The sequence below is a fragment of the Ranitomeya variabilis genome, chromosome 5, assembly GCF_051348905.1.
Source record: "Ranitomeya variabilis isolate aRanVar5 chromosome 5, aRanVar5.hap1, whole genome shotgun sequence".
Lineage (NCBI taxonomy): Eukaryota > Metazoa > Chordata > Amphibia > Anura > Dendrobatidae > Ranitomeya > Ranitomeya variabilis.
The window spans coordinates 394,849,290-394,862,069 of record NC_135236.1 but is presented as its reverse complement, the minus strand read 5'-3'; the positions used below and the strand labels follow the sequence as shown (position 1 = coordinate 394,862,069).

Sequence of the window (12,780 nt, the reverse complement as noted above, 5' to 3'; positions counted from 1 at the left end):
GCAGTGCATATTTCATTTTCTGAAACACTTTCGGCCATGACTATATGTCTCCCATCCTGGTAAATATGCCTCTATTCTGGTAAATTTGTCTCCCATTTTGGTATATTTGTCCTCCATCTTGGGCCCTTTTTCTGGTATATAGTTGTGCTCAAAAATTTACATACCCCGGTAGAATTTTTGTTTTCTTGGCCTTTTTTCAGAGAATATGAATGATAACACCAAACCTTTTTCTTCTGTCATGGTTAGTGGTTGGGTGAAGCCATTTATTGTCAAACTACTGTGTTTTCTCTTTTTAAATCATAATGACAACCCAAAACATCCAAATTGACCGGACGCTATCTCCCTTCTCTTATGCTCCCTATGAGAACGCTGCTGCCAGAGAGTAAAAGGATCAGCAATCCGAACTCGGACACGTCGGATCCTTCTGTCCCCCGACATCATCTATCAGGTCCCTTATACATTAGATTGTCGTGCATCGGGCCTTTAGTATGGTAGTCGCATTTCAGATCTCAGTAATAGTACTGGTGACCATTATAGTGGGCCCATTTTCCTAAAAATATGATAATGTCACATCTAATTTGAAGTGTTTGTGAATAAAAAAAATTGACAAAAGCTATGCACGATCTTGCACCAATTGTTTTGTTGCTTCAGTGCATCTAAAAGCAAAGAAAATTTTCAAATAATAATTACAAATATCCTGTTGTACTGTTTCCATAGTTACAGATGACAAACCATGCACTCTGTCTGATGCTGTAGTTATGTGTTTCGCTTCTTACTTGTCTGTAACCATGGAGAAACGTATGTTTAAGATTATTGGCAAAATTGTTTAATTTAATCTGTCGGCAGGTTTTTGCCACCTAATCTGAGAGCAGCATGATGTATAGACAGAGACCCTAATTCCCCAGTCATTTCTCACTTACTGGGCTGCTTGTTGAAGTTGTGATAAAAATCACAGTTTTTATCAACAGGAGATTATCATTAGAGGGCTAGAAAACCTGCTGCCAAGTAGTCCTCCGTATTCATAAGGTCTGTATAGCTCTTCCTTCACCACTGATTGGCAGCTTTCTGCCTATGCACAGTGTACGTAGACAGAAGCTATTCAGTGGTGTGGGCGGGATTTTACAGAGCTCCGAATTCAGAAACCTCATAGATCCTCAGCAGATAAAACAGTGATTTTATCAAAACTGCAACAAGCATCCTGGTAAGTGATACATCGCTGGAATCAAGGTCTCTGATCCTATATTATGCTGCTCTTGGATGGGGTAGCAAAAAATGGTGTCAGATTGTCTTAAAAATGTTTTGCCAATGTATTGCGTCAATAAAAAATGGATGCTAAATTGTCTAAAACCTTTATTAAGTGTTGCCGTTATATATTGGTACTTTAGCGTTTGTTTTCTTCCTGAGTCATGTGTGTCAGCGCTGTATCTGAGCTGCTGGAACATTACAGAGAGAATGGCATTGACCTTTATCTGCACTTGCAGGATTTTCCGTCATGAACTCGCCCTGCAGTGAACATATATACTCGCTTTATTAGGGCCGCAGGTTTTTAATCAAGATTTTTTTTTCTTTTTTCTATACACCTGTGTCACTGTTTCCTTGCAGAGCTGTTTTGTTTAATCACATGAACGAGGAGCACTCATTCAATGTTGGCCTGCCAGATAATATCGTTTATTGTAATGAATTTCTGGACATATTACAGAAGAAGTTGGACAGGTATATAAATATTTTTATGTATGTGTTTTAAATACTGACTATAATTCCTATTCAAATTTTTTTTTTTTTTTTTTAAAGCTGCCTTCTTAATTAGTTGGCTGTAAATTGAAATTTTGCCAAACACGTTTTTTTACTTAGACTTGTGTAAAATGCATCAGCCTCAGTCAATGTAGGCAAATCTGTATACAACTCCTGGCACAATTTATGAAATCACCGGCCTTGGTGGATGTTTATTCGGTTGTTTAATTTCGTAGAAAAAAAGCAGATCACAGACATGGCACAAAACTAAAGTCATTTCAAATGGCAACTTTCTGACTTTAGGAAACACTAAAAGAAATCAAGAACAAAAAATGTGGTAGTGAGTAATGGTTACTTTTTGTAACCAAGCATAGGGGAAAAATTATGGAATCACTCAAATCTGAGGAAAAAATTATGGAATCATGAAAAACAAACAAACAACCAAAAACCACTCCAAAACATTACTAGTATTTTGTTGCACCACCTCAGGCTTTTATAACAGCTTGCAGTCTCTGAGGCATGGACTTAATGAATGTCAGACGGTACTCTTCATCAATCTGGCTCCAACTTTCTCTGATTGCTGTTGCCAGATCAGCTTTGCAGGTTAGAGCCTTGTCATGGACCATTTTCTTCAACTTCCACCAAAGATTTTCAGTTGGATTGAGATCCGGACTATTTGGAGGCCATTACATTGTTATTATTATAATTATTATTATTATTTATTTATATAGCACCATTAATTCCATGTTGCTGTACATGAGAAAAGGGGTTACGTACAGGGTTATAGATATCGTTTACAGTAAACAAATTTACAATGAGAGACTGGTACAGAGGGGAGAGGACCCTGTCCTTGCGGACTTACATTCCACTGACCTTATGTGTCTTTTTTCAAGGAATCTTTTCACAGTTTTTGCTCTATGGCAGGATGCATTATCATCTTGAAAAATGATTTCATCATCCCCAAACATCCTTTCAATTGATGGGATAAGAAAAGTGTCCAAAATATCAACATAAACTTGTGCAATTATTGAAGATGTAATGACAGCCATCTCCCCAGTGCCTTTACCTGACATGCAGCCCCATAACATCAATGACTGGAAATTTGCATATTCTCTTCAGGCAGTCATCTTTATAAATCTCATTGGAACAGCACCAAACAAAAGTACCAGCATCATCACCTTGCCTAATGTAGATCCGTGATTCATCACTGAATATGACTTTCATCCAATCATCCACAGTCCACGATTGCTTTTCCTTAGCCCATTGTAACCTTGTTTTTTTCTGTTTAGGTGTTATTGATGGCTTTTGTTTTGCTTTAGCCTGTATGTAAATCCCATTTCCTTTAAGCGGTTCCTTACAGTTCGGTCACAGACGTTGACTCCAGTTTCCATCCATTCGTTCCTGATTTCTTTTGTTGTGCATTGTCTCTCATGTTGGAGCCATGATTTATGTCAGTCCACTTGGTGCAACAGCTCTCCAAGGTGTGATCACTCCTTTTTAGATGCAGACTGACGAGCAGATCTAATTTGATGCAGGTGTTATTTTTAGGTGTGAAAATTTACAGGGTGATTCCATAATTTTTTCCTCAGAATTGAGTGACTCCATATTTTTTACCCTATGCTTGGTTAAAAAAGTAACCATTACTGACTACCACATGTTTTGGTCTGGATTTCTTTTAGTGTTTCTTAAAGCCAGAAAGTTGCCATTTGAAATGACTTTAGTTTTGTGCCATGTCTGTGATCTGTTTTTTTCTACAAAATTATACTGAATGAACAACCTCCAAGGCCGGTGATTCCATAATTTTTGCCAGGGGTTGTATAATAGAAAGTAATTTAGATAATCTGTAAATTCTGATGATTCATATCTTTTATGCTACCTGTGGCACATATATGTTTGCACTTAAAATTATGGTAAGCCGCTATTACCCAATAGTAAGCCAGTGACATAACTAGGAAAGGAAGGAACGCACAGAAAACTTTTGAATGAGCCCCCCTTGATTACTGTAAATAGGATTTTGACTACTGGATAACCCCTTATTAATAGTTGATAACCTGCCAATTGTTTCCAAAGATATTATATTGTATGTTTGGTGCGTTTCTGGCCTCGTGTATACCTTGGCCCATACTATTTTCCATACTCCCCTTACTAGGGACCCCGGTAAGCTTTGTTGCACTACAAATCATCTGCACTTAATTACTCTCAATACCAAATCCTCACCCTTTTCTCCTTTAGTGACGAAGCAAACAGTAGCCCATGCATGGAAAAATTATCACATGTCTTTCCCGGGATTTTTTTACCTGTGTATATAACTTATTGACTAATAAACAACTTACAAGTGTCCAGAATAAAACTCGAGCTGCATTTTGAAAGTCTGGGACTCGTGGATAATGCAGGCTCAACCTTAATTGTCCAGGGCTAGTCCATAGGCTTATTGTAACATAATACATCATAGTTTTCTATCAACTTCTCGTTCTCCTTTGCACTTTCTTATTTTCCATATACCCCCCACCTCCCCTTATGGACCCCCTTTTTTTGTTATTTTCAATTCCACCATATTAATGTTATGTGCCATTGTCTTGTTTGTAGTCACTATAACATGAAATTACTGTATTTTGTTATATTGATAAAACATACAATATTTAAAAGAGAGAAAAAGATGATTCCCAGCTCTAAATCCAGTGTAATACCGCCATAGTCAGCACCATATCCTGCGCCGATCTACAGGGGTCAAGATACAGCGAGGGCATAAATTGGGAGCTGCATGCACACTCAGACATATAACTAACCTTCTATGGTGTATCTGTCACTCCTTCTCTCCGCCAGTGCTAGGAGAGCTGTGGTGGGGATCCAGCACTATTAGCAGTTCTTTCCTCCTGCCATGCTGTTTATGTTCACTGTTGCTGTGCTGTGAGGGCTCGTTCTCTTCTGGCCCCGAAACTTAGGACCATGGAGGATGCGCTGCCTACAGTTTATATAGTGCTGCACATCCTCCATTTTTTTCTTTGTGCGCTGGGCAGGCCGCTTTATTCCATGAGCCCCATAGCCGTAACTGTTATTCCTCCCTTGTACTAAGCATATAATCATGTATATCAGAAACGTATTCCATTCCTTTGGACTATAGTAAAATGATTCTTCTTATTACAGCATTGTACATGCATACCTTGCTGTATTGGATATTTCATAATGAGTGTGTCTTATTTATTAATTGTAATCTTAGTGATTCGTCAGTAATATGTTATAGTGTAATGTTCTAGTCTATTAATGTAATACAGCCCTTATGTAAAAACAAAAGCATGAATCAGCCTTATTTCTGTATTAATGGTAGTTGTACCTTGTATTTCCTAAGCTTGCAGTGTTTGTATTGTGAAAAAACTTTCCGAGACAAAAACACTCTAAAAGATCACATGAGAAAAAAGCAACATCGCAAGGTGAATCCCAGGAATCAGGAGTATGACCGCTACTACATAATAAACTATTTGGTGAGTGTCTCTCTCTGTGCCAGCTTCTGTCTGCTCCGGGGTTTACCGCATTTCTCCCAGGATAACTTTTTGGCTTTGCTGATGTTCTTCATGTATCGTTCATCTGCAGGTCTTCAGAACGTACGTCTCGTCCGGTTACGCCTGACTGGTAAAATACCAGCATTGCCTAGTCAGTTGTAGGGAAATATTCTCATTTTTGAAATAGAGCATAAGTGCCCTATCCCGTCTCTAATAAGGGCATCTGAATGAAGCCTGTAGGATGAACGGCAGAGAAGTGTGCCGGGGCATTGTGCCGTTCCTCATTACATAGTCTGAGATTCTTCTCTCTTCGAACAGATGATTCTTGCATGGTCTACAAATATTGTTCAGAGAAAAGGAGCTGCGAGTTGTCTGGAGATGTGTGATCATTAGTGAGTTTCGGTGTATCTCAGTTGTGGTCGTACTGAAATAGAGAGTGGGTTCTAACCTCCAACCAATTACCTCAGCCGCGGCGTCCACAGATAATGCTATTCTGGTAAAATAACCATTCTATAAGAAAAGCCAAACATGAAACCTTTAAGCCGTGTTTCACTGATTCCTGTCATTCATAGAGGACGGCTAGCAGCTAGTTAGACATACTGGTCTGTGCTGAAAATTAATTTCTGGACACTCTTATACCATAAAGCCAACATGTGACAATGTAACGCCGTGTCTTGCCTTGTGCCAGTGTTTTCTTGATTTTTCTCCCTTACTAGTTTAGTGATCTAATTCATGTGAATTATTATTAACGGGGGTTTCCTTTACATATGTTGTTTGTGGGCAAAAGGACCTCTTAGATCATATTCTTGTAGGCTGTGAGCGCTCGTGGGCAGGGTCCTCTCTCCTCCTGTACCAGTCGTGACTTGTATTGTGTAAGATTCCTGTACTTGGTTATGTTATGTATACCCTCCTCACATGTAACGCACCATGGAATAAATGGCGCCATAGTAATAAATAATAATATTCCCTGCTGGAAACCCCCCGTGGCCACTGCAGGAGAAATGTATAGCCAGTCTGAGAATTCTGCCACAACAGGAGTGCATTACCAGTTTCCCTTCAGTATAATAATAGGAAGGGATTCATGATATAGGAACGTAATTTTCCCATGAAAGCCATACTCAGTTGGTTTAAGGTTGGGTTAAAATAAAGCTGTTCCTTATACTAAAATCACTAGATGCTAGGAGTTGTGATTTTTTTTTTCTAAGTTTTTTTATGGTTTAGTGGAGAAGTCACTGATGTAGAAAATCTAGCTGCTCAGCGATATTCCAACTACTATTCTAGTATTCAGTATCAGACTGAGGTGACAAGATCCCACCAGTAGCATTGACGATGGGGGTCCATTGTTCATTTACGTAGAAATATTACATTACCCTCTATATAATGAATGATGAGATGCTGGCTTTGGTCTATGCACTATAAATCCAGTGCCAACTGCTGCTCTGCTAGAAGGCAGGGTGTTTCACTTCTACACGGGGCCCACCAGGGAATTTACCTGTTCCCCTGTGGGCCAGTCCAAGTCTGATAGTATTAGTCTTGTTTCCAGCGATTTATTAATAATCATCATGTGGTCATAGATTCCAGGCACTCCTACATAATGAATATCTACTTATCTCGTTAGGCATTTCTAATTTCAAAAATATTTGTTATTAGCTATTACAGGACCCTCACAAATCGGCATAACTGAGGGTCCATAGTGCTTGGTGAGATTGTTTATTCAGACACAGCGGCATCCTCCTACACTTGGCTGTGCATCATCCACAGATCAGCTCCATGCAACCATAGGCCATTGAAGTGTTTTCCTGGGTTCCCATATTCTTAGCTATATGTTATGTCTGATCGGATCCAGCATAATATAATGACGATACAAATGGTTCTCCTCTCTCATAGGAACTAGGGAAGAGTTGGGAGGAAGTACAGTCCGAAGATGATCGGGAATTGGGAGACGGCAATGATGAGTATGACTCCATTTACAGGGCACTGATGATGTATTCTGGGTTTTCTGAAAGCTAATATATGTTCTGTTCTAGGGACTGGTCTGACTGGGAGGAGCACCCTATGTCTGCATTTTGCCTGTTTTGTGAAAACCATGCTGACACAACTGAGAAGCTTCTTCTTCACATGACGGTAAGGCAGTAATACACCTATGCTTAAAATGGTGTCCCTAATCCAGTCCCACCATGTGGTGGAGGTTACATGCTACTAATGAAGTGCTTGACATCTCACATGCAGAAGTTTTGTAAGATGAACCAGTCAGCGACACCTAAGCAGTAGGACAGAGGGTTCATATGGAAGGTAGGGGTTAATAAAAGCCCACAGGCCTGCCATCTGTATTTGCCTATGATAGGCTACGCCAAAGGCTTGGCCTAACAGGTTTCCTGGAAGTATATTGTTTTACAAGTATATGGTATGTTTAACTGCTTCCATTATAAGGGCTTGTTCACACTATCCTTTTTTTGCTGCAGATTTTTCAGCTGCGGATTTGGAAAAACCGCGGTGGTTTTCACTGCGGTTTTTTGTGCGGTTTCTACTGCGGATTCCACTGCGGGTTTCCAACTGCACTTTCCTATTGGTGCAGGTGGAAAACCGCTGCGGAATTATTATTACACCTTCTACATATTAGGATAGGATCTTGGAGATGGGAATACACCTTTAGCTTGTTTTTACCACATGGTAAAAGAAAAAAAAGAAAACCAGTGAAATTGTGTTTTTTTTTTTAATTGACATACCACCAAAATAGAGGAAAAAAGAATACACTAAATGAAAGCTCCAATGCTTTGATTGAAAAGTACATCTTATTTAGAAAAAGGAAAAACAAAGTCCCATACATGGGAAAATAAAAAAGTTATGTCTCTTTAGATGTAAAATATGAAAGAATTAAAAAAAAAAAAAAATTCGATCAGTTACTGTTTTTAAGCCCAAACAAGGGTGGTTGTGGTTGTTAAGGGGTAAAGCATAGCAAATATAGCCACAATTATGATCTCCTGCCTGTACTGACATGGATTGTTTCCCTTCTTCTCTAGACAGTAATTAGAGATGCTTTTAACCCCTTAGTGACAGAGCCAATTTGCTGCTTAATGACCCAGCCAATTTTTACAATTCTGACCACTGTCACTTTATGTGGCTATAACTCTGGAACACTTCAACATATCCCACTGATTCTGAGATTGTTTTTTCGTGACATAGTGTACCTCATGTTAGTGATAAAATTTATTTGATGTGACTTGCGTTTATTTATGAAAAATGGAAATTTGGCAAACATTTTGAACATGTTGCAATTTTCAAACTTTTAATTTTTGTACCCTTAAATCAGAGAGTGGTGTCACACAAAATAGTTAATAAATAACTTTTCCCACATGTCAACTTTACATCAGCACAATTTTGGAAACATTATTTAGGACGTTATAAGGGTTAAAATTTGACCAGTGATTTCTCATTTTTCCAACAAAATTTACAAAACCTTTTTTTTAGGGACCACCTCACATTTGAAGTGAGTTTAAGGGGGTCAGTATAACAGAAAATACCTAAAAGTGACACCATTCTAAAAATTGTACCCTTCAAGGTGCGCAAAACCACATTTTAGAAATTTATTAACCCTTCAGGTGCTTCACGAGAACTAAAGCAATGTGAATGTGAAAAAAATGAACATTTCACTTTTTTTTTAGAAAAAATTTACTTAAGAACCAATTTTGTTTATTTTTGCAAGTGTATCAGGAGAAAATGGACTGCAAAATTTGTTGTACAATTTCTCCTGAGTATACCGATACCCTGTATGAGGGGGAAAGCCACTGATTGGGTGCATGGCAGGGCTCAGAATGGAGGGAGCACGTTTGACTTTTTGAACGCAAAATTGGCTGGAATCAGTGGTGGGCGCCATGTCGCATTTGGAGACCCCTGATGTACCTAAACAGTGGAAACAACCCAATTCTAACTCTAACCCTAATCCCAACCATAAACATAGCCTTAACCGCAACTATAGCTCAACCCTAACCCTATCTCTAGCCCCAGGTCTAAACCTAGCCCGAACTCTAACTCTAGCCCCAGCCCTAACCCTAGCTTCAACCCAACCCTAGCTCTAGCCCCAACACTAACCCTAGCCCAACCCTAACCCTAGCTCTAGCCTCAACCTTGCCCTAGTCCAACCTTAACCCTAATGGAAAAATGGAAACAAATACATTTTTTTATTTTATTATTTTTACCTAACTGAGGGGGTGATAAAGAGGGGTTTGATTTACTATTTTTTTTTATTTTGATCACTGCGATAGGGTCTATCACAGTGATCAAAATGAACCAATAGGAAAAATTTCCTATTAATGCCGGGGGACAGAACTGGGGGAAGCAGGAGGGTCCAGGGACACCGGAGGTACCGGGGGGAACTAAGGGGACCCCATTTCTCTCTCCTTTGATATGCTAGATTATATCAGTGGAGAGAGAAAAATTAAATGCGAAATCTTTTTTTTCTCGCAGTTATTCCGTGAACAACAGTGAGTGCAACACTGGGGTGGTAAAAACTGACCCGAATCATGTTCTCTGGGGTCTCAGCTTTCCCTAGTAGCTGAGACCCCAGAGAATTTCCGACACTGGAGGGCGCTATAACCTTATTTCTCAGTGCCGTTAAAAAGCCATGCTGAGGAATAAGTACCCTAAACTGCCGTCGTTAAAAGGTGTATCGGCGGTCGTTAAGAGGTTAAATTAATGAAGGTTCGGGGAATTAAGACTTAAATTGTCTGTTTTCTCTCTGCCTAGGACTGTCACCACTTTGATCTTCACAAAACAAAAACAGACTTGGGTAAGTAAAATATGTTTATAGTTAAATGGATTACCGTATGTATTTTTTGTAAATATATTAAGGAGTACAGGTACAGTCATGGCCGTTTTATTTTAATCTTAAGCTTACTAGGTATAACATTTTCAGTCATTGACAAAAGTGGGGGATTTGCTGGTTTCTGACCTGGGACGGGAGGGTATATGTATGTTATGCATACTCCCGGCCAGTGGACGAGGCCTGACTTAAATACACTTGTATGAAGCGAGGCCGCGCCCTCTAGTTGGCCATGGCCGTGATGTGGCCTCTTCCAATACAAGTAAACGGGCCCTGGCCAGGAGTATATATAATGCATATATACTCTCCGTTCCCAGATCAGAAACTGGCAAATCTCCGCAGCACACGCACTGCAGAGTGACTTCATACTTATTGATTTGGACCGGACAACCCCTTCAAGATCTCTACACAGGTGTTCAATGGGATTTAGATCCGGACTCATTCCTGGTCATTTCAGAACTCTCCAGTGCTTTGTTTCCATCCACTTCTGGGTATTTCTTGAAGAATGTTTGGAGTCATTGTCCTGCTGGAAGACCCATGACCTTGGACGCAAACCCAGCTTTCTGACACTAGGCACTACATTGCCACCCAAAATCCTTTGTTAATCTTTATTCAATTACCAATCAAGGCACCATATTTGACTGTAGGTACTGTGTTCCTTTCTCTATAGACCTCTTTCCCATTTTGGTATACAATAGAATGATGTGCTTTACCGAAAAGCTGTATCTTGGTCTCATCGGTCCACTAGACTCCTTCCCAGAAGGATTTTGGCTTTCTCACATACATTTTGGCAAACTGCAGTTTAGCTTTTTTATGTCTTTGTGTCAGCAATGAGGTCCTCCTAGGTCTCCTGCCATAATGTTACATTTCATTCAAATGTCGATAGTTCACACTCACACTGATACACCCTGAGCCTACAAGACAGCTTGAATTTCTCTGGAACTTGATTGGGGCTGCTTATCCACCATCCGGACTATGCTACGTTGCAACCTTTCATTAAATAATCTCTGCCGTTCACGTCCAGGCAGATTAGCTACAGTGCCATGGGTTTCAAACCTCTTGATTATGTTGTGCATCATGGACAAAGGAACATCAATATCTCTGGAGATGAACTTGTAACCTTGAGATTATTGATGTTGTTCAACAATTTTGGTTCTCAAAGTCCTCAAACAGTTCTCTTCTCCTCTTTGTTCTCTGTGTTTAGTGTGTCACACACAGACACACAATGCAAATATTAAGCCAACTTCTCCCCTTTTTATCTGGTTTCAGGTTTGATTTTCATATTGCCCACACCTTGCCACAAGTGAGTTTGTGTAATTGCAATAATTTTCTGGAGCAATTTCAAGGGTGCGAACACTTTTGGAGTGACTGTAAATGTTATGCCTAGTGAGGCTAATTAAAATAAATTAAGATTTGAGTACTGATTTAACCCCTTAAAGTGAGTCGAACACATGATGCATGCTGCCCAATTTGTTGACAGCATATATCTGGCACTGGCTGTACAATCTCAGCCAGGTTTGTTTAACTGTGAAACGCCTTAGCGTTTCAAAGAAATACATACTTTTAATAACCGCCAAGAACCGAGCACACTAGATAGTAGTCAGACAGGCGGATCCCCAGCGGCTTTTCCCCTTCCACTGCTCTGGATTGACCGGTGTCTGCATAGACATGCATGTAGGGAGACACCTGTCAATTTATGGCATGGGGTGGGGAGACGCTGCTTGGGATCCGCCTAACTTGCTATTTATTCAGCTTCCTATGACTGCATGTCCATATTGGTGGCTTAGGAAAGTTGATCCTACTGACAGATGCCCTTTAACTTTATATATTTCTATCTGCATAGCCATACTTCGTCTTGCAGCCACTAGCTGTCGCTTCTAATATACATGTCAAAGTTGGGAATACACCTTCAAGGTCTACAATGAAGAGAAGACCTGGGGTTGTATGTTCACATCCTGGTCCAGTACTTTTGGGTCCTGCTGAGTTCCCAGCTTTTGACTTTGGATTGCTAGCCATATATATTATTATATATTTTTACTAAGTGCATTTACGGTGCAAGGTGTGGAAGTTTTAAGTTGCAGAGTAATTGAATGTTTGTAAAACTTTTATTTATGTGTTTTTGTACTCTCAATTGCCTGCAGACCGGTACTCCATATTCCCTCTGTGTGTACACTCAGGCAGGAGGTGTGAGCATTTCTCAGGGTTCTTTTGAGAGATCACTGGGGCCTCAAGAACCAAACTACCACCAATCTGCAGGCAATTAAAGGGACAAGAAAATGATTAACAAAATTTCTCAGCCGCTTCATTGGGGGACACAGAGAACCAATGGATAGTCTTCTGCCACCTGGAGGCTGACACTCTTATTATATTCTACATGAAAATTGGCTCCTGAACGGCAGACTATACCTCATCTGAAAGCCTCAGGCTCCCTCAGTTTAGTGATAAATTAGTAGGAAAAGCAAAAAAATAAACATTAAAGCATTTTGAAAAATAATTCAAGTATCAAAAATCTTAATTTATTGGTTAATTTATTGATAGACCCAGAGAATCATGGGACGTTCTAAAGCTGTTCCTGAAGTGGGAAAATAAATATACATTTACTACCAAATTCCCCACTCTTGCTTAGGCCAAAGCCTGAGCAACTGCCTCCTGCAAAATCTCCCTGCCAAGACTTGCATCTGAAGAAGCAAAGGTGTGGACCCTGTAAAACTTGAAGAAGGAATGTAGCAATAA

General features: G+C 39.8%; 1 protein-coding gene across 5 annotated transcripts in view; it reads left to right on the top strand.

The window, feature by feature from the left end:
• Nucleotides 1–12,780, top strand: part of ZNF277 (zinc finger protein 277) — a 173,771-nt gene that overhangs the window by 138,646 nt on the left and 22,345 nt on the right. For all 5 annotated transcript variants that reach the window (XM_077265067.1, XM_077265071.1, XM_077265070.1 and 2 more), the window contains 5 exons: nt 1,603–1,713; nt 5,078–5,210; nt 7,116–7,183; nt 7,256–7,352; nt 9,972–10,014. In XM_077265067.1, the coding sequence (XP_077121182.1) occupies nt 1,603–1,713; nt 5,078–5,210; nt 7,116–7,183; nt 7,256–7,352; nt 9,972–10,014 (452 nt within the window). The remainder of the gene's footprint in view (nt 1–1,602; nt 1,714–5,077; nt 5,211–7,115; nt 7,184–7,255; nt 7,353–9,971; nt 10,015–12,780) is intronic.